The 22,500-nt window shown below is 40.5% G+C and overlaps 1 protein-coding gene across 1 annotated transcript in view; it reads left to right on the top strand.

Moving 5' to 3' along the window:
- LOC104943204 (protocadherin-1-like) overlaps nt 1-22,500 on the top strand; it is a 40,190-nt gene that overhangs the window by 9,231 nt on the left and 8,459 nt on the right. Inside the window, exon 2 of the mRNA XM_010768541.1 lies at nt 7,446-8,277. Coding sequence (XP_010766843.1) covers nt 7,468-8,277 — 810 coding nt within the window. The 5' untranslated portion in view covers nt 7,446-7,467. The remainder of the gene's footprint in view (nt 1-7,445; nt 8,278-22,500) is intronic.

The raw sequence follows: 22,500 nt of genomic DNA, 5'->3' as shown, positions 1-22,500 counted from the left end.
GTGGTTGTTTATCATAGTTTGTATTGAGGTGTCTTCGAGCATTAGCTGATAACATAATAGCCTGCCTCAGGAATCCGTAACTGTCACTTTAAATGCAGCCTCTCCTCAAACTAACTGACTAAGTGGGTTTAGTGAATTCGTGGTTATGAAGGTTGTTTATTTATTATTTTGAGTTGCTTGTTGCAAACCAACGATTGGGATTTCTATTTGTCACGTGTTTGAATCCAAATGTCATTAAGTCTTGTAAATCCAAAAGTCTGGTAAATTCAAAAGTTGTTTGGTTGTGTTTGGGATTTAATGAGGCTTTAGAGTTTGACTAGTCTTTGAGCATAGAGGAACTTGTATTGCTGTGTCTTTCTTGGATGTGTAAATCAATCAGACTCTTTAATGTTGGTATTTTATGTATACATAGCTTTAAATTAGATTTCACAGTATTCATCGAAGTATTGCAATCAATATATGAACTGTTGGGTGTAATGTGTTGTTTAGGGGCATTGAGCAAACAGGTTGTAAACAAATGATTACAATACTTTTTGGGGGATTTCACATTTGAGTCACTTCAAATGACTTTTGGGTGTGTTGTGGTATTTATGAGCTTTGTGGAAATACATTTAAATTTAGACGTCTTTACGACACAATGAGTATCAGTCTTCAAATAGGAAGCTGGATCGAACACTTTTACGTTGTGTAATGTGACGATTAAGGATGTATAACGGTCAGTTTGGGGGTCTTTCACATCAATTTGGTAAAAATCTGCCAATGATTAAAGTATGTTTTGGAGTTGTGTGATAACAGATTCACCAAATCAGGGAATTGTGTGTAGAGATACAAATTGTAGACGTCTTTATGAGAATATTAGTATCAGTATTCCATTTTAAAGCTCTACTTTACCACTCGTTCGTGGTGAAATGTGGGGTTTATTGTATTTATTGATATATATGTCACATAAATGAAGATGTGTCTTTAGCAAAACATCTTCAGAAATATTACATTTTACTTTAGATTTGCATTAAAATGACAGGATGTTGACTTCCCAGCTGCAGCAGAGACTTAAAGTGTTGTAATGCACAGTAGTTATACCATGGAATGCAGGTGGCACATTAACATTGGAAACACACTCTGAATATCAATAGTGAACACACACACACACACACACACACACACACACACACACACACACACACACACACACACACACACACACACACACACACACACACACACACACACAGGGGGTGGTAGCAGGGCCATTGAGCTGCATTGTAATGTACAGATGACTCTCTCTCTCTCAATCACTTCCTATTGTGGCCCTTTGTCTCTCGCCCGACCATCGGAGTTGAACTGCCACACACTTGCTGCCTGGCTCCTTACACATGGAAATGTAACTGTCCTTATCAAGTCTTTGTACTGCAAAACACACACATATAGAAACTGGTTCCAGCTGCTTGATGGCTCGACCTCTTTGTTACCACACACACACACACACACACACACACACACACAGTGGTGAGAAAGTTTGAGACTGTGGGAAAACGGACGAGCCGGACGATCCCTAATTCCCCCGAGGAGGCAACACACACACACAGAGACACACACTCGTACATGTGAACAAACACGTCAACAGGACTTCACTTTGATTCTGTTTTTACTCTTTCCGTGACATTCGACCCGCTCCCAAGCTTCTCTTAGAGCTGTTGCTCCGGTTCCACTTGGTACAGTTTACATTACAGGACACATCATTCACATTTCTCCTGTCAGTTTGAGCTAACAGCAGCGAGAGTCGGGTTACATGAGAGTTTTGTGGGGGATTTCACAGTTTTCAAGAGCTGTAAATGGAATTTTCGAAAATTATGATCCGTTTAAATAAGTTCAAGATCTTTGGAAGCAACTCTGGTGTCAAGTTTCATATTGTGGGGACAAACAATAGGTAAATTGGACATAAATGTTGAAGTTAAACTGGAAAATCATGGTGATGACACCGGCAGAATCAATGTGGTGCTCTTAACATTGTTTGAATGAGGTTTTTAACACGACTAAGTATTGATTGATTAAGGAGATATTGAAACGTAATATGTCTTTGGCCGTTAAGTATCAAAATCTCCCCATTACCATTAAATGTCTGGACAGATTTCTGTTAAAAACACACTTTCGCTCGTCTTTGTATACACTTACTTTTTGTTGGTTTCTATCGAGCTGAATGCAAAACAATATGTCACTTTTAAAGTTTAAGGGTGTAGGAAGTGTTTCGACATAATGAATGAGGTTGTTGTTAACCTTAAGGAGGATTTGAACACGGTTTTGGCAAGTATCGATGATCCAAGTATCAGAAAATAAACTTCTTTCTTTCCTCATGTTGCGTATATTCTGGTTTCTATTGAACTGCAGGTGAAACACAAGTTAGCTTTGAATCAAACTCTGCTTTCAGGAAACAAGCTGTGGGTCAGGTTAGATCACTTTACTGAGGTTTAAAACACGTTAACCCTGATTGTCGAGAATCCAAGTACCGAAAGTTGGTATTGGATGTTTTTCCGTTGCTGTTAAACAACAAAATGATTATATTAGATATAACTCACCAAGGAAATATACAAATGGTTTTAAACTGGAACACTGAAAGCAAAACTCTGATGTAAAAGACGTATTGTTTAGTTTTGTTCGGACACACTCCCTGTTGTTCGGGACATTGTTGGCCGTCTGGTCGTCGGCCAGTAAACCCTCTTGTTTCAGTCCCGTTTCCACAGTAACGTGTGAAAATGCCGCGGGGCGGAGGTCAGAGGTCGCTGGTTAGTGGGTATTTGGCAGTTCTGCGGAAATATGTGCTAAAAGAAACACACAAATACTTTTTCACTGTTACACACACACACACACACACACACACACACACACACACACACACACACACACACACACACACAAAGGGGTATTCACATGCACAGTCACACTGGCAAACACAACAACCCCCACACACCTAAACACACTAATTCCCATTTAAACAGGGGTCATTAGATGTGTGTGTGTGTGTGTGTGTGTGTGTGTGTGTGTGTGTGTGTGTGTGTGTGTGTGTGTGTGTGTGTGTGTGTGTGTGTGTGTGTGTGTGTGTGTGTGTGTGTGTGTGTGTGTGTGTGTGTGTGTGTGTCACAGCAGGGGAGCAAACACTCACAAGAACAACTGGACAAAAGCAACAACAGCCTTTAGCCTCTGAACTTTTTGATAATTTGTTTAGCTTGTTTCTCTCTTTCTCTTCTCATTATAAACTGAATGTCTTTTTTGGAACATTGCAAGATGAATAACAATCGTCTATAGACACTCGTTTATGAACTCTTTTATTGGAATATCATATAAAGACACTTTATTTCATGTCATGAGTTCGTACTTTATGTTGTTCTTACTAATAAAAAGGAATACAGATTTTATTTTTTTTCAATTTTCTCAAACAGCAGTAGAAATGCTTTGGATCCTTGCACTTTTGATACTGTTAACACCAAATGTTTCCTCTGTCAACTATTGAAAGCTGTCTCCTATTCATATAAGGTGTATATCAGTATGTAGAATCTCTACTTTAAAGAGTCCTCTCCTGCTGATGTTCAGGTGTATATCAGTATGTAGTGTCTCTACTTTAAAGAGTCCTCTCCTGCTGATGTTCAGGTGTATATCAGTATGTAGTGTCTCTACTTTAAAGAGTCCTCTCCTGCTGATGTTCAGGTGTATATCAGTATGTAGTGTCTCTACTTTAAAGAGTCCTCTCCTGCTGATGTTCAGGTGTATATCAGTATGTAGTGTCTCTACTTTAAAGAGTCCTCTCCTGCTGATGTTCAGGTGTATATCAGTATGTAGTGTCTCTACTTTAAAGAGTCCTCTCCTGCTGATGTTCAGGTGTATATCAGTATGTGGTGTCTCTACTTTAAAGAGTCCTCTCCTGCTGATGTTCAGGTGTCAGTATGTAGTGTCTCTACTTTAAAGAGTCCTCTCCTGCTGATGTTCAGGTGTATATCAGTATGTAGTGTCTCTACTTTAAAGAGTCCTCTCCTGCTGATGTTCAGGTGTATATCAGTATGTAGTGTCTCTACATGTCTTCATGCTTTAATGTTCAAAAAGCTCTGTATTGTTCTCATACTGTCTGTGCTGCAGCACCTCTTTTCACCCTCTGTCTGAAACCAGAGCCCAGTCTCTTCTGATTGGTTAGCTGGCTGGCTCTGTTGTGATTGGTCAACCGCCTAGAGTTGTCCCGCCCCTTAGCCTATCATGTACTATGTGTTGGAGTGCTAGACAAACGGAACCTGAGTGTGAAACAAAGGCATTTCAGGAAGGGAACTCATGTCACCCTTTAATTTTGTATACATTAATAAACATGACATATTTTCATATTGTGCAGGTCTAGACCGTACTTTGTGTAAAAATCAGTCTTTTAACAAGCTTTAACCCGACTCTATACACACATTTACCACATGTTATCTGTATAAAGTATAGCACATTACTCGAACACAGGATGGTGCTTCACGTCGTTTGGAGTTCAAATAACTTTATTGAGAAGTCTTTATGCTGGTTTTGTGAAGCCTCTGAAGGAGTTCATTTTATTTCACTGAATGAATCTCTGCAAGGCCCTCTCACACAGCGGGAGACTCAACAGGCTCACAATACAACACACACACACACACACACACACACACACACACACACACACACACACACACACACACACACACACACACACACAGTACACACAGTTTTAACAGCGCTACAGTGGTTTTAGGTGGAATAGGATGATTTCCTGCTTCCTGTTCAGCATTCTAGTCCGTGTGTGTGTGTGTGTGTGTGTGTGTGTGTGTGTGTGTGTGTGTGTGTGTGTGTGTGTGTGTGTGTGTGTTCCTTCAAATCAAGGACGTGAGCAGAACAAAAAAAGGCTCTCCAGATTAACCTGGTCGACCCGCAGCCGAGAAACTCCTCCATCACGAAACACTGAGTGTGTCTGAGAGGAATTGCTGCCAAGAAAAAAAGTGCAGAGGGCGAGAAAAGAATAGAAATGGGAAGAAAGAGTTTATATCTGAAAAAAATAACATTATGAACACCAGACAGCAGGTGAAAAGTCAGTGTGTGTGTGTGTGTGCGTGCGTGCGTGTGTGTGTGTGTGCGTGCGTGCGTGTGTGTGTGTGCTTAATGACAGTCGGATAAAGAATATCTGAATTGATGGCTTTGCATCGTCTCATATACATTTTTAAATTCAGTTTTATGCCTTACATTGAGTTTGTAGCAAAGATGAGTTCTTATACTTTACTCAAAATGACATTTAAAGTTATACATTAGCTGAAACAGATAACAACAATGTGCTTAAGACTACTGATTTCTCGTATATCAACAATAATAAGCGTTAATTACAGCACCTTCCAAACCGAGTTCCCAAAACACTCAGAAAAATGAACTAGTAAACATTCTAATGCAAAAAGAGTGTATTTAAACATAAATATAATTACAAAAAAACAATCTTAAAGTCTAAAAAGGTGACCTTTCAAGACCTTAAACGCTGTGAGGTACTTAGGAATATGAAGATATAATCGCACATTTCTCCAAATCGTGCAGCGCTACAAGTAACAACACTATAGATTAAATACACTTTTAATTATTACACTTTCATGTCGTGCTGATGGTCAAATAGCTTCGTGTCTGATCTGGTTTACACACACTCTGGTTTCATACGAAGCACTTATAAGTCGGCACTGAAGCAGCCACACACACACATTCGTCTGATGAGTCAGTTTTGTCCTGATTTACTCACATCAAGCCTGAGGGCGAAACACTGCTGACCCGCGTTACTGTGCACTGGATCACGCCACTTTAAAACACACATTAAAGAGCTGAATGTCCTCTAATGCAACGACTGTCTGCTAATATTAGGGACGTAAGTATTGAAATATTATGTTTGATGAAGATTCAACTCTTCCTTGACCGTGTCTGACGAGCTTCATTCGTCCAATGCTGGCACGAATTCAGTGTTTTCAGGAAACATAATGCAGTGTTTGAAATGTGCTTTCTTTCCAAATCAAGCCATCAGGTTTTAGAGGGTTTCCCTGTCCTCTGTGGGTCCCTTTATTTCAGTATCGTCCACGTAATCAGGTCTTCTTAAAGCAACCACACTAACGCCTGAATAGGTCTGTTTAGTAGCTCGTCCTGGGTCGTTAATGTTTGATGTTTATCTAATTAGTCGAGATTATTGACGTTTTAATTAACTATCTTATCGTCTTCTAAAGTGTGCATGGTTAGCATGTTTATTATGCTCAAGAGAACCATGACATGTAATTAAAAGATCGAGTAAAAAGTTAACCTTATCGGCTAATGGTCAGAGCTTTCTTTTACAGATAAATTAGGAAAAAGCTGTAATGTAAAGCGAACACAACCGCATTTATCTGTACATCTACGTTTTGATTTTTGCACTATAACTACTAAACACTGCTATTAATAATTGCATTGATTGTGTGACTCTCTATGTTTCTACGTTTCATGTTGTCTGTGGATGTTTAATTGCTCTTTTTGCTGCTGTGTTTATTGTGTTTATTGTATTTTGTTACTCTGGCACAACAATTTCCTTCGGGATAAATAAAGTCTTGTCTTATCTTATTTGTGTTTGTACATAAGAAACCACAAATATGCTCAAAAAGGAGTCTTTTATTCACAAAGAAACCCAAAAGTGCATTACATTTCATTCAGCTGGGGCTTATGGCCAAAGCATCTGATTGGTAAACACCCATTTAAGGTTGTTTGTTTACAGTTGTTCCACGGGGAAGTGCTGACAGATTAAACTGATTTGCTGAAAGCTAGAGAACAATATGTTTCGTCCTCCTAGTTCTTGGAGTTCTAAGACTTTCTCATCCTTCATGAAGTCTCAAAGACTTTGAGGTGTACTGTTTCTTCTTTCTGCAACTCATCAGTATTTTTTGGGGGAAGTGTCGCCGTTAGCAGCGGCAGTGCTCGGTTTGTCTTCCTGTCAGAGCGGCAGCACGAGGAAGTCATCAGTCAGAGCCGCTCAGCTGCTTTCTGCACACCGCACGCAGCCAATCACAAGACAACACGGCCTGAAACTTCCTCACACAAACATCCCTAAAAAATAACAAATAACAGCCCAGATGAATTGGACAGTCTTTTAGTGAGATACATCAGACATCTGACACATGTTGTTTATTTTCTGGCGTTTGGACGATTGCAGACCACGCCTAAAAGTACATTCATCTCAAAAGGAGAACCCTAACAACCCTACATAACAATCAACACCTAAACAAATTCATTTATTTGTTGCTTTGTTTGGTTGATTGGTTGCCATTTTCCAGTGGTACAGTATGTTAGTCGAAATGACATTATTGTTCATTTGGCTTTAATTTAAGTTTAAGAACTACTCCATCCTACCAAACAGGAAGTCAAGGGTGTTGTCGCTCATCTGTTTCTTTCTCTGTCTCTTTCAGATCGGTGCTGTCGGGTGGAGACATGGCGGCGTTGAGGCGGGAAGTTCTGATCTTCTTTTCGGTCGTCCTGCTGGTTTCCTGCGGCGCCTCGCCCACCGACATCCTGTACCGAGTTCCTGAAGAGCAGCCGCCCAACACGCTGATCGGCAGCCTGGCGTCGGACCGGGGTCTTCCCGACACCGGACACCTTTACAAACTGGAAGTGGGATCGCCGTACCTACGAGTGGACGGAAAATCCGGCGACATCTACACCACCGAGATCCCCATCGACCGCGAGACGTTGAAGGACTGCCGCAACCTGTTCGAAGAAGACAAATGCTTCCTGGAGTTCGAGGTGTCGATCACAGATATGGTGAACGGTCTCGGATCGGGACCACGGCTGATCGAGGGGCGCATCGAGGTTTTGGACATCAACGATAACACGCCGCAGTTCTCCTCGCCCATCCTCACCCTCTCCATCCCCGAAAACACACACATCGGCGCCCTCTTCTCCATCCCCATGGCCAACGATAGAGACTCTGGACACAACGGGGTGGCGGAGTATACTCTGAGCACCGGACCGGACGCAGACCAGCTCTTCAGCCTTCAGGTGGCTTTGGATTCGGATGAGAAGTTACCACAGCTGGTGGTCATGGGTAATCTGGACCGCGAGATGAAGGACTCGTACGACCTGAACATCCGCGTGGTGGACGGAGGGGAACCGCCGAGGGCGAGCAGTGCCTTGTTGAGGGTGACCGTCACCGACCAGAACGACAACGCACCAAAGTTCGAGAGGAGTCACTACGAGGCGGAGCTTCAGGAGAACAGCCCCCAGGGACACTCTGTGCTGCAGGTCAGTCATAATAATATGAAGTCATTACATTTTTTATTACAGCGCTTTTTCAAGTGCTCAAAGCGCTTTACATTACATATTACACATATTGGACATGTAACAGTCAATACTGTGAACAATACCCACAGGACACAGATCATATCTCCATAATAATAATAATAGATTACATTTGTATCAAAGTCAAATGTATTGTCTTTCAGTTTGTGTGTACAGACAAAGAGTTCAAAATACCGTTTCCCACAATCCGGAATACAACAAATACTAATATATGTATTAGGGGTCGACCGATTATCGGCCTGGCCGATATTCCGCATTTGACCGATTATCGGTATCGGCCTTTGTTTTATCAAATTGCCGATAAAACTTTGGCTCTGATGCGGCCGTTTCTCTGGCTGCAGTCACCACCCTCTGTACACGAGCAATGTCCCGCCCACAGCGCTATCTGATAGGCTATTACTGAAGTGTCAATCAACACTGAAGATTTTCCGGGCGGGAGCCAGCCAGAGAGGCGGGACCTTCTCAGATTACAGGCAGGTGCGAAGAACGCAGACACAGACAGAGGCATGCAGCAGCGCTGAGCGGCAGAGCCATACATGTGTTTAGAAGGTAAATCAGTTGAAAGCCGAAGTTCAATAAACATCCCAATCCCCTATGCTGAAGTTGCAAAAACACAACGATTTTATGATCCAATTCTATCAGTTTCCCAGTTACACAGGGACGCGGGAAGTCAGTCGCAGTTTTTCAGGTTGATATGTGAAGATCATTAGCTAGCCAACATGTATCTAGCAAATGTTTAGCAACATATTAGAAGTGAGGCTACTAGACTAACGTTAGGTCTACTGTAATAGCCTCACTTTTAATTGTTTGCTAAACATTAGCTAGCACTAGTGTTTTGCAGTTGCTAGCAGCTTATTGGGATTTTATGCTTGATAGACAGGCATTGTTTTGATATAATAAATTAAGCATTATTGTTAGTTAAGCATGTCAGCCTGCAGCCCCACTTTTAACTCTCTGTCTCTCTTAACTCATTGCAGATGGCTGCACTAAAAAAAAGGAAACCAGTTGTAAGATGTTTAAAAGTTCATTGAACATAATATATGCTTAAATGCATTTCAAAGAAGTTGTGTTGGAGTTTGTGTTATTCTACATTTTGGCACCAAGATTTTCAGATTTTACTGCAAATGTATATCGGTTCCAAATATCGGTTATCGGTCTCCTTGATTACTAATAATCGGTATCGGTATCGGCCTTGAAAAAGCAATATCGATCGATCCCTAATATGTATACAAATGTGTATATCCTATATATACACCATCAACAGACACATTTATACATATGCACACATTCAGACATAAGTAAAAGCACAACAATCAATATATACAAAATAACAGTCACTTCAATATCTTTTGGATAAAGCCTTTCAAGGGACCCAAGGACAAACAAATAAAGAAAAACTGTGATGGTATGATATCTTGAAAAAACGATGACAACTTTTAATTTGAAGCAGGGCTAAACCGAACTATTGATAGAGCACTTTGGCAAAAGCCATTTAATAAGCAGAACCAGACTCGACACACACAAGTGAAATCTGTGTATAGTCGAACTATTGACGAGCCAAAAAGGGTGCTTTTGTGTGTGACGGGTTACATGGAGTTTAAAAAAACACTTAATTCTGAAGTCTTTATGTTGGTTTTGTGAAGCTTCTGATAGAGTTCAGACTGTTGATTCATTTCATGTCTCTGAATAAACCTGTACAAGGTCTGACTCCTCTCTCACACTTAACCTGAGAGAAACTCCTGTCTGTCAGGTTTCTTTCACATTATCTGAACTACAGCCATACAAACGTTTATTTTTGATAAATTGATTGACATTTAACATCAGTCAATAACAACTCTGATAAAGGATAGAATCATTTATCAGGCCAAAATGTCAAACATTGTCTGGTCTCAGCTTCTTAAATGTCAGTTTCTCTCCATTTATTTGATTATATAATCATTTCAAATTGAATAGTGTAGGATTTCAAATTGTCTGTCGGATAAAACAAGACATTTGGAGACATCGAAAATGCCATATTGACCTAATGGTTGAGTGATTCAACAGAAAACATAACATGGTCAAAATAATGTTTCTTGCAGCCTATATCAAAGGTGGTTGGAGTTTGTTAAAACGCTGCCAGGTTCAGCTTATGTTCTTCTTCCAGATCAGTGGTTCAGATCATTCAGATAAAACCAGACTTGTGAGGGGAGACTTGAAACAGGTTGTGGTATAACTCAGTTTGAGGGTCAATTAGAGATGTCCCGATCCGATCACGTGATCGGGGATCGGGATTTTATTTTATTTTTTTTATAATTTAATGTTACAAAACAAAAATGACCATGTTCAAGTCTTAAAGGCATCCTGAGGCCTTAGTTTTGGTTTCAAATGACACAACATCATGTATGTGTTGCTTCTTTGGGGCTTGTTTTCATAGACCTGGTTGCTTATTTCTCTCAAATCTGGCAACAGAGTGGGCAGGGCGCAGCGTCTANGGGGCTCTCTGCTGGAACTGATACCTCCGCGACCCGACCACGGATAAGCGGGAGAAGATGGATGGATGGATTGATGCATCTGTTTCTTAGGGTCAAAAACACTAAACTCAACTTAAAATGAGAGCGTTTAGTTTATTTAATAAAAGAGCACATGTTCAATGCGAAAAGTGACAGTAGACATAGATTATTTGCAATTTNAGATTAGTTGCGATTTGGTGTTATATCTATATATAAAAAAAAAATTATTTTAAAAAATCTTTTTTTTTTAAACCTTGAATTTCAGGGGGGGCGCGGGGCTCCATTGGCGGGGCGCAGTGCCCCTCCAAGACAATGGTAGGGGAAACACTGCTGGTCATTTTTTACAATCAGTAAAAAATGCCTTATATTAGGACTGCAAAGCAATTATTTTCATTATTTATTTTCTATATTAGTCTATACAGTTTAAAACAATAGAGAGTCCAAGTTGATGTTTACATCAAGATGTTTACCCGTCTTGTTTTGTCAGTCCAGAAAAAGCATGACACCTCCATATTTGTCAAAACAGCTGAAATTTCTGCGTAAAAAAATGTACGTTAACTTTAAATCTATCATCAAAATAGTTGCCGATCAATGTTCTAACGACTTGTCAATGCAGCTCTGCTGACAAATCAGGAATGATTTGACTATTTTTCTTTTTGTATTACTTTTAATATAGTATATTTTAATATTGTTTTAATATTGTCTGCTTATCTGTATTATTGTGTTGCATTGTTGGAGAAGCCTGTGACCTAAGATTTTCAACGACATAATTACTCTGTAGCTGTTAGTTTGACAATAAAGAACCTGGAACCTTGATGCCGCAGTGCCACTCCTGCTGCTATTTGAGGACACCTGTGATTTTTTCAGTGTTTTTTTATTAGATTATCTCGGGTATTTTCCATCGACAGTTAGTGTAGAGAGAGACACGAGGAACAAAGACCCCCAGCTGCAGTTTGTAGTATGGACTTTTACCATGAGGCTAGCAGAGCGCTGATGTGGTGGTGCTGGCTAAATCAGTTACAAAGGTAATTGATATGATCCAACAGTTGTGAAGAAAAGCTTTTAAGGAAAGTACTGGACTTGTTATACTGATTATACAACAGTGTAAGAAGATCTCGGTGTGATATTTTCCTTCAGGTCGCCATCTGTTGCTCTTGTTTGTGTTATTGAATACCTGCTTCTGAATCTCACCGAGATAAAGGGAAGTGTATCCGCTGGTTGAGTTGCTCTGTCCTCCACTTCAGTTCTGTTTGAATCTGTCATTACCGGCATGGGTCATCATCACTGATGTTTTATATGTCTCAGTCGGGGAGAACATGTTCAGAAGTTGTATGTAATATAAATAGATTGCTTCATATCTCAACAGGACATTAAATAACGTCCTAGTAAAAACTAAAAAGATGCATCACATGGACTTAAAGCAGCCTCAGGATGCTTAAAGCTTATAACCTTGACAAACCAGCAAGAAATCACCAAAACAGCAACAAGATCAATCACTGGCTTCTCAATGGTGGTCCAAATTAATGCAATGTTAGTCCTTCCTTTAGATCAGACTTCATGTAGATCGATAATTCCCATTCGGACTTAAAGTAATGGTCCTGAAGCTGACTGCCAATCCCAGTGTTGTTAAGCATGGTGTCATTCTTAAAAGGCCTTAACTGTGTCACAGTATATACAAATATATCTCCCTCTAAAACCAATGTGAGAGGTTTCCCTCCTTCCGTAAATTCTCCCGCTTCACCAGCATCCACATATCTCTCTCCTTGTTTATTGTTTTTCCATAAATGTCTCTTGTGGGTTTTATGAGGACATTAAATTCCATCGGCAGCACATCCTGTTCTAATAACAAAACATGACTACTTAAAATGTCTTCCCCTTGCTGGACACGGACAATGTCTGAGCTCAGATATCTTTCATACTTTCCCTGTTTTGTCTTTGAGGCCATGCGATGCCTTTGTGTCCCGATAAGGACACGACAAAATCCCATCAAGTTGCTGCGACAACGCGCTGTCCAAACAAGGAGAAATGGCACGTTCCTTGGATCACACGCAACACATACCTTCATTGTCACTTTATGTGGGGCATTCTTTTGTCACGGAACATTTCTGCAGCATAACGAGACTCCATAAGTGGAAAGGCGGCTCCAGACTTAAGACCTATAAAGCTGATTTGCGGCAAAGATCCGTCTGAAACTGGGCATGATCCATGACTGTTAAAGCAGAAAACAAAACAATCTTTATTCTCCAAACAATTCGATAAATCTTTATACTTGGTTTTGCAAAACGTAGGTAGATACTCTTCACAACAGACTGAATTCAACAAGCTGGCTTCCTGCTTTGTTGTGCAGATGGCTTTTTGGTCCATCCTCTTAATCTCCATTCTGACATGTTGACACCTTATCAATGAACAACAAGAACATCACTATCTCTTTATTGTGAGTTTAGTCTCTGAAAAATATGCTTGCAGAATGATTGAAACCAGGACTAGCTCTGCTGACAACCAGAGGCCTCTTCTTGCATGTCTTGCAAAACAGGACTTTTGGCTTGGAAGTATATGTGCGGTATGAACAGTTGTGTGGCTTCATGGAGGTAAATCCGACCGAACACATGCTGAGGTTGAGGAGAGTGAAAGCCGGCAAAGAATTCCAGCGTGGATTAAGAGCTAAATCCCACCTTTAAAGAGCCTTCACATGGAAAGACACACCATTGTGGAGGTATGCACATGTATATTATATAAGCTTGTAGTGGGATTGTGCATCAAAAGATTCAAGAAGCAAATGGGGCCTCTGAGAAAAGAGGAACCATGCTGTTTGATGATTATACTGTCCACTGATATCAGAGCAGACATATCAGTTTTTATAACCCGGCATCTGGGTCTTTTACTGGCTTTACTAACTATTCAATGTCCGGTTTGGCTTGCATTAAGTTAATCACAACTTAAGAGGTTATGAAAGCAGGACAAACAAGTAAGAAAAGTGTTTTGTTTGTGATAAACACCGACAACAATCCCACTATTGTTTACTGTTTAGAGATTACTAATGAATGTACCATATGTACTGCTGATTAAGCTCAGCCTCTACGGTACTAGGGTTAGGGTTCAGAAGGTCTTTTCCCAATGGTTGTTGTTATTGGACGGTAGAATCACTTTGGAAGCAATTCCCTTTGCACCTTTTTAGCTTTGGGATTAGGGGGCTGTTCCTGAAATTTGAGGAAATCCACGAGATGTCATGCCCACTTAAATCGATGTTTGGCCATCCAACCTTTGCAACTCGTTGTCATTCCTAATGCTTCACATACGGACACTTTGTCAGGACTCTTTGAATTTACTGTCTGATGCATTTGGATTCAAACCATGGCGCTCCATAACCCTAACCCTAACCCTAACCCTACCCTTACAATAACACTTGGTCAGGTTCAGGATAAAAATGCTGATTGGGGAAAAGTCCTTTGTTTGTTCGACCCATTCCTTCTTAGACTTTTGACTCTCAGCACTTGCTCCTAGCGCCTACGAAACGTTGCTATTTGATGACCTGGGAATGAGCCCAGGCCGCCCTTCAAGAAGTGCCGCAAGAAACAGTTTTGACATGTCCGACAGATGCTTGTAACACGTTGTAACAAACCATTTCCAGCGAAACCCATTCTTAAGGTTTAGGGAGAGTCCACCCTCTGAAAGGAAGGGCATGCCAGTTGATGCTAGCAACGCTTTAAGGTCAAACAGAACAAAAACCAAACAAGACAGCACACTGGGATCGGTTTGGCCTAATATCAAATTGCACAATTATTAGCAATCATCTGGAGTAGAAAAGTAAGTTCTTTTTGAAGCCCTCAAGCTAAGACCATGCAAGTCATGGAGATAACCACAGCTGGTTGAATAACTAACGACAAAGCAGCTTGAATATCTTTGATTGTCTGCCAATCACAGAGATCTCCATTGCTCATGGAGATGTGGGACTTGGCTGCTTAAAGCCAAATTAACTTGTCTTGTGAGATTAAATCTGACAGCGTGAAAGAGTTCTCTACTGCAAGAGTTTCCAAAAGAAAAGTGTAGTCTTTAAGGGGATAAAACTGGAGCCTGCCATTTCGTTAGACAAACTACATGTAATATGAAACTAAACGAGAATTAGAGTTAAGAAATGGTAGGGTAGTACTTTTAGCAGATACTCTAGAGGTGAAGAACCCATGGTTGTCATTGATAGCCAAGGGACAGTTTTTCTAGTGTTTACTGCCAAAGCTGGATTGCCAAGTGATCCAAACTCTCATAATCTGTGGGGCCCAAAGGCTCCAGGTGTAGTGTGTGCTCATTTATTTCATTTCACAAATGATTAAGGGAATGCAAGGCAAGTTTATTTATCCAGCACCTTTCAACAAAGTTCTTTACAAAAATGATATGTACCACCTGAGCACTATGTACCATTACCTGAGCACTTTATAAACCATGGTGGAAGAAGTAGTCAGGTCCTTTTCTGTTGTAGTGGGATTTTGTGCATGTAAACCAGTGCTCTCTAGTGAAAATAGCTTTCCTGTACAGTCGAATACGGCTCTCTCTCTGCAGATGGGTGTAACTTGGTGATGTGGCATTATGGCACACCAAGTCTGCCCCTGAAATAGTGCTCGCCTCCGTCTGTGGCATTACGCAACTATTTATTCAGCCACTGACAGTGTTGCACAGCCGGTCCTCTCCAGACTTAATGCTGTTAGCTTCAAATTTCACGCAGGGATGACAAAGCAACCACAGCACTGAGAAGTAAACCTCCAACCAGAAAGGATGAGTTCATGGTGAAATAATAAACAGTCAGCACTTCACACAGACTTTTTATAATTCGATTATGCTTCTGGAAAACATTGAGAAACCTGATGCAGTTATTTTCCTTTCAAAGCAACAGCAGATATTTTTGCTAATATGCAACATGTTCATCCTATTTATCTGCTGGCTATTTGCTTTCCCCAGACTTTCAGCAGAGGTAACCGACCTGAGTCACGCTGTTCTGTACAAACACAGCGAGGACAGTTCAGGGAAGAAGCTGCAGGGTCAAGTTGCCAGAAGTCTTGGTCAAACAATGAACAGATGGCCAGTTGGTCGTGGCGGCTGAACGGTGGCTTAAAAAAAGTGACATTTGAACATATCATTAGCATCTTGTCTTTCTGGAAATGACATCTCGTTTGCTCTGGACCTCGCACACAAGTCCCTGTCAACAGCTTGAGTTGCACTGAAAAAACTGCAACGTTGACTTTAATTTAATGTATTATGTCAACAGATTTCACATAACTTTATTAGGTTAGTTGAAAGCAACATTTTTAAATAACAACTATTAGGTTTAACTTAATGTTATTGCTTAACCTAATACAGTTGTGTGAAATCTGCTGACATAATACATTTAATTAAAGTCAACCGTTCAGTTTTTTCAATGTGGAATTACTTTCTACTTACAAAAATGTGTACAAAGACAACACATACAACATTATTTTGAATTGCAGCCAATGAATAGGTCTTATGGTGGTACGAGCAGTTTCCATAGATCCTCAAAACTACTACCACTACTATATGAGTTATAAGGAAAATATGTATTTTGCAATTTGGATAAAGTGAGCCGTTACAGAGTGAAAGTGTGTGGCTGCTGTGCAGAGATCAGTCAGCCCAGTTAAGTTTCTCTTATGTATTTTTAGCCCCACTGAGCCTCGGCTGGTTTAATCTCCCATAGCGACCGTTTTCTGGATCCCAGCTGGGCATTAAAATGCAACGAGGTGCTGGTTTTGTATAATGTAATAAGCGAGGCACACTCAGAGCCGCCTCTGTGGTTTTTCGCAACATGTGAAAAGCCATTAACTCTTTGGTTGTATATTAGGAGATGACATAGTGTTCATGGGCCCCTCTGTGTTCAGGCAGCATGCAATAATGATTTGTTTATCAAAGCTGCTTTGTACGGCTAATCGGATTTCTGCAGAATTACCTGTGTCCCTAAAACATTAGTTGTTATAGTAACAATGATGGCAGGTGCATGCATGACCGTCCTCAATCTATCACTCTGCTATGCATTGGTGAAGCGTGACGGGAAAATACAGGCTCATTCAAAGTTTTGTTGAACTGAATAGCTAAGATTGGGAATGTTGGTTTGTCAAGAACGGGGTATTTACTGACGTATTAGAACAGGAGTCAGAGAACAAAATGTTGAAAAATGTTGAACTTGTAGAACGTACAAAATGTTGAACTTGTGTTAACCACAGACCAAAGCATTGTCTCCAGGCAACAGCTTTCTCCTCCATTTTGCAATTTTACGATATGAATGAAAGACTCACACGGCTTTCTTTTATTTCTCCTCAGGTTGGACATCATCAACAAGCTCATGGGTCTTACAGAGGACAACACTAGACCTTCAAGAAGCCCGACTCACAACGACGTCCCTTCTTCAGCCCTGAAACAAGCCCCAAAATGGCTGCCTGGTTTCCTGAGACTCCGACCAGCTTCTGGAGTTCGCACATCCCCACCAAGTCTGGCATGGGCTCGACCCAGGGATGAGTCTCCGAGGTCTTCGAGAGTTCGTCGTCACGCTCATTCGGGACCGCGGAGTAGTCGCCATTACCCCAAAAACGCCCAGCTGATGAGAGTCGGTTGCCACCTGGGAACCTGTCAAGTGCAAAACCTCAGCCATCGGCTCTATCAGCTGATTGGACAGAACGGCAGAGAAGACTCCTCCCCCATAAACCCCAGGAGCCCCCATAGTTACGGATGAGAAAGTAAACACCCCCAAAAGAACACCCACAGCAAGTCTAACACTGAAAAAACTGAACTGTTCACTTTCACATGACTGTATTGGGTTGGTTGAAGCAATAATATTAACTTCAAATATTAGGTTCAACTTAATATTATGGCTTTCAACTAACTTAATCACACAATACATTTAATTAAAGTCAACGTTTCAGTTCTTTCAGTGTATCCAGATCTCCATTTATTTATCTTTTAATGTATTATTGGTAGAATTTGCATTAGTTTTCGATGTAGTCCTTGTTTATTTATCTGAATATGATAGTTATACTCCTATGTTTTGCCTCCCTAGTTTCAGTTTGAATTCAATATCATCACCGCCAATGTGAGTTCTCCCACTAGTGCTGCAGATAGCTGTAAAAATCTTTCAAAAAGTGGAAACAAGCACCAAAATTGGGCCATTTATTTAAAAAAGCCACAACATTTCGACATTTTTCCCAAGATGGCCGTAATTTCCAGCAGATAAAAACTGTATTTTACTCCATAATTTTAACAACTTGACCAATTTCTGTGATTTCAGTATTGAATTATTTGTTTTGGACTATGGGGAAGTCAAATTTAGAAACTTCTACCGAGCTTCTTCATGGCATTTTAAACACTTGAAAATGGCAGCCATCTTGGATTTTTGACAGGCTTTTTTAAAAGAGAAACCCTCAAAGGAGTTTATTTGCCAATTTTAGTACTTGCGTCCACTTTTGGAAGGTATATTCAATTTCCTGCAGCACTAAACAACCACAGACTGATTGCTTTTTGAAGGATGTTCAAGTCTTTGTTTTCCACCACGAACACTATAAGTATTAAGGGTGGTCCTCAACACCCTCATTAGGTTCTGCTCCTGCCTGAACTCTGACCCCTCCAACAGTTCATTGAACACTTACAAGCCCCTGCTGTGGATTTCAAGCTGCTGGAGCAATGTCAAAACCAATGTATTCCCAAAGACCCCGTAAACAACCCGATGAGCCCTGTTTTTGTGCGCCTCCCTTTTTGGTCAACGTCAACAACTGAACACGGACATCCCTTAAATATTCCACTATAGCTTTGTGTTTCGGGACCACAGTTTACTTTTGACAGCACTTTGGTTACACCGGAGCATTCGGAGGACTTAAAGTCAACGCTGGCAATGAAAATGTGAAAGAAGAGGGGCAGCAGCCTTGAGAAGGAGTCATAGAAAACCCAAAAGGATCAGTTTCAGTGTTGCTCTGTAGTAGCCTGTTGGAGGGGCCAAAGATCAAGGCTTTTTCTCCGCAGGAGGCCAGATGTTTGCCTTTTCACGTGATTCATAAGTTTTCCTTGCAAGTCAGGACTTTGGGTTGACAGCAGTTTAATATCCCTTTAGGAGGGGGGTCCTCAGCATTGACGTTTACAATAATTCAATGGTTGGCTCACCTAAAACACACTTCTGGTATCCCCTTACTCTGCATGATGTTTTGGGGGATTTAACATGGATTCTTATTATGGAAACTATTTCCAATGCCCTTTTTCTAGTGCTAGACAACATACCTTCATTGTTTTGCGTTAGAAAGTCCAGCAGTAATGGTGCAGAAGAATGTAGAAATGAAGGACAACCGTTCCTCACATTTCCTTATAGACAACACAATTCTGTAATGATGTGCACTCTTATTGTTACATGGGTTTAAAGTAGTCGTGAAATGCCCACTAACGACTGTTTTCGTTCTGGCATGAGTCCATAGTGACAAAAATGCTAGGTGTAGGTACTCAAAATAGCAAAGCACCGTCAAAAATACATTCCCAGACATTCCAGACTTTCTATGTTTGTCTGTCTCTGAAATAGTGGACGGGTGACGGACTGAAAATAACTCAAGGTCTCAAATTTGATTTTTACTTTTTTTTTTTTTTTTGACAGTCCTTAAAAATAACCTACTTTTTGGGCAAGGAACACAATTATGTTACATATTATTTGCCAACTTCAATTTCAATTATTTACTTTATGTTGGCCTCATCTTACACAGAAGGAATACATGAGCTGTTTTATGTGCACTTTTATCTGGATTATCATTTTTACTCTATTTTTGCGTATAACTTGACAAAGTACGGTATTCCTAAGAGGCATTAGTTTGAACTCACCAAATACCTGGCAATACTTGACAAATCTAATGACTCTACATGTGATCTACATCTTATTATAATGTTCATAACTCCATCTGTGTCTTCTCATATTGCTTTGTGTCTCTCAGCTCTTTCCTGGCTCTCCCTTTTCCTTTCCTTTCTCTCTATAATCATGGAGGTCAGAGGTTAAAATCCTTGGTCTTAAATCGAACCTGTTCAAAGGCTTGCTGAAGTCAAACATGCCATTCTCTCTGCTGTAATGGAGCTAATTAATGTCTCATGACGGATCATTAAAAGGCTTTTCAAACGCTAAAACATCCTGGTGGATCACTTTTTTTTTATCCTCCTCACTTTTTAAATATGATTCCAAACACATTTAAGTGCATATGTGCTTAGCCTATCAGGACACTTATCTCCTGTGTTTGATGTGTGCTCTTTTTTTTTCTGGCGGAGTTTGTTTTTGCGACGTCAAAAGTTGCGTCATGTCCAAGTTGTGTGAGCACGACCGCTAATACCTCCCCGTAAAAAAACACCTACAGCTGTCATGTTGCGAAGGAATGAGTGAACAGACGTGTAAAATGTGTGTTAGTTTTGTAAGTTAGTGTAGATTCAGGGTCACAGGAAAGCACTTTAACGCAAACAGCTGTCACTATAGTTTCACAACTTAATGTTACTTGTTTTTAAACGTGTGAACGCTAGGGTTCCTTTATGTAAATGTTGCATTTGAGATGTTTGAAGACGTCAGCGATGACTGTGAACGCTGTGTGCATCAGCCAAACTATTTAAATATGTATTTAAATTATCTTTGTATGTTAATATCTGTATGTCACCAAAGACTATTTATCTCACCTTTTCCACAGTTGCTTCAACGTGACCTTGTGGTAGGAAACAAAGTCTAAACTGTAGTGAAAATGTTACTGTTTGTCGATGTCCTTCACTCTGTAAAAAAATAAAGAATTATACTGTAATGTGAGTATGGAGTATGATTTAAGTGTGTGTGCATTGCTAAAACACATAAAGGCATACTTAAATGAATCACAAACATCTTGAACCACAAAAGAAATGACTCTTTAGGATCATTTAAACTCTAAAGTGACTTTGACCTGACCTAAAAATCCTCATACTGTATAAGTCAATCATTACACGTCAAAAACCAACATATCTAATAGAGGGCGGCAAAAACAGTGAAAGAAACATTGAGAAACATGTGATCGTGGCATCAGAAGCCACGTTAGCGTTAAAGGTCGTATGACTGGACAGAGTTAATGAGTGACAGCACGTTTAGTCCACATCAGACGAGCTATTGGGTCATTTCACAAGGTGGGAAATGAGAGACGAGAATAAGGACGAAAGAACAGGAGAGACTGAATAAATTATGTTCCTAAAATACAAGTAAAATATATTTGTATCACATTTTGAGGCAATTTACGCTACGTGTTTTCCTTTAAGGGACCCTATTATGCCATTTGGGGATTTCCCTTTCCTAAAGTGTGTTATATAGGTTTTAGTGCATGTCAATGGTGCCTGTGTTAATCTATAACTCTTTTCTTTCTTGTCGTGATTCAGCCTGAAATACAGGATTTTAACTGAAGGATCTTTTGAGGTCTGAAGGTCCAAATCAAAGGTTATGTTTTTGTTACATTATGTGTTATTTGATCAGGTTAATGTTTGCCTCACATTGGTACATATGCACTGACGTAATTCCGGGTACAACTTAATGCTTCACGTCTGAATCCAGTCTTTGCCAGAAGTAGTTTTCCGACACAATTTGACCTGAGAAGACCGTGGCTGACTAACAGCTAATAGATCTATATTGGAAATAATGATTATCTAGAGATGTCCACAACCCATGATGGTCAAAGCAGGCTTTTTGAAGGTGCTGTACTGACGCTGTTTAAATGGAATAGCTTTGAAGTTTTAATAGCATGGCGTAATGCTGGAGAAGACAGAGCGACCCATTGAACCTCTTGGTTTTTCATCCCTATGTAAATAACACATATCGAGATGTCCAATAGAATAAATAATGCTTCCTGCCTGTCTTCCAGCATACAACTAGTAAGTAACTGTGTTAGAGAACAAGCTGTCCTTGCATCTACAATTTAGTTGTAGTCTATTTCTAGAAAAGGGAAATGACCAACATCCTCCAATGGTAAAAGATTAAATATTGTGACGGTCAAAAGTCTTCACTAAATTATTAAAGTGTTGGTGAGTGGAGATAGGTAACCTATTGCAGTGATTCATAGCTTTGTGGAGACTCACAGGTGTGTGTGAGAGAGAGAGAGAGAGAGAGAGAGAGAGAGAGAGAGAGAGAGAGAGAGAGAGAGTGTGTGTGTGTGTGTGTGTGTGTGTGTGTGTGTGTGTGTGTGTGTGTGTGTGTGTGTGTGTGTGTGTGTGTGTGAGAGTGAGTGCGTGTGTGCGTGCGTGCGTGTGCGTGTGTGTGTGTGTGTGTGTGTGAGTGATGAGAGAGAGAGAGAGTGTGTGTGTGTGTGTGTGTGTGTGTGTGTGTGTGTGTGTGTGTGTGTGTGTGTGTGTGTGTGTGTGTGTGTGTGTGTGTGTGTGTGTGTGTGTGTGTGTGTGTGTGTGTGTGTGTGTGTGTGTGTGTGAGTGAGAGAGAGAGAGTGTGTGTGTGTGTGTGTGTGTGTGTGTGTGTGTGTGTGTGTGTGTGTGAGTGTGAGAGAGAGAGAGAGAGAGAGAGAGAGAGTGTGTGTGTGTGTGTGTGTGTGTGTGTGTGTGTGTGTGTGTGTGTGTGTGTGTGTGTGTGTGTGTGTGTGTGTGTGTGTGTGTGTGTGTGTGTGTGTGTGTGTGTGTGTGTGTGTGTGTGTGTGTGTGAGAGAGAGAGAGAAAGCGAGAG

This window comes from Notothenia coriiceps, unplaced genomic scaffold (assembly GCF_000735185.1).
Source record: "Notothenia coriiceps isolate Sejong01 unplaced genomic scaffold, NC01 NC01_scaffold00005787, whole genome shotgun sequence".
Taxonomy (NCBI): Eukaryota; Metazoa; Chordata; class Actinopteri; order Perciformes; family Nototheniidae; genus Notothenia; species Notothenia coriiceps.
The sequence above is the reverse complement of the archived record's forward strand: the minus strand, read 5'-3'. Positions and strand labels throughout refer to the sequence as shown.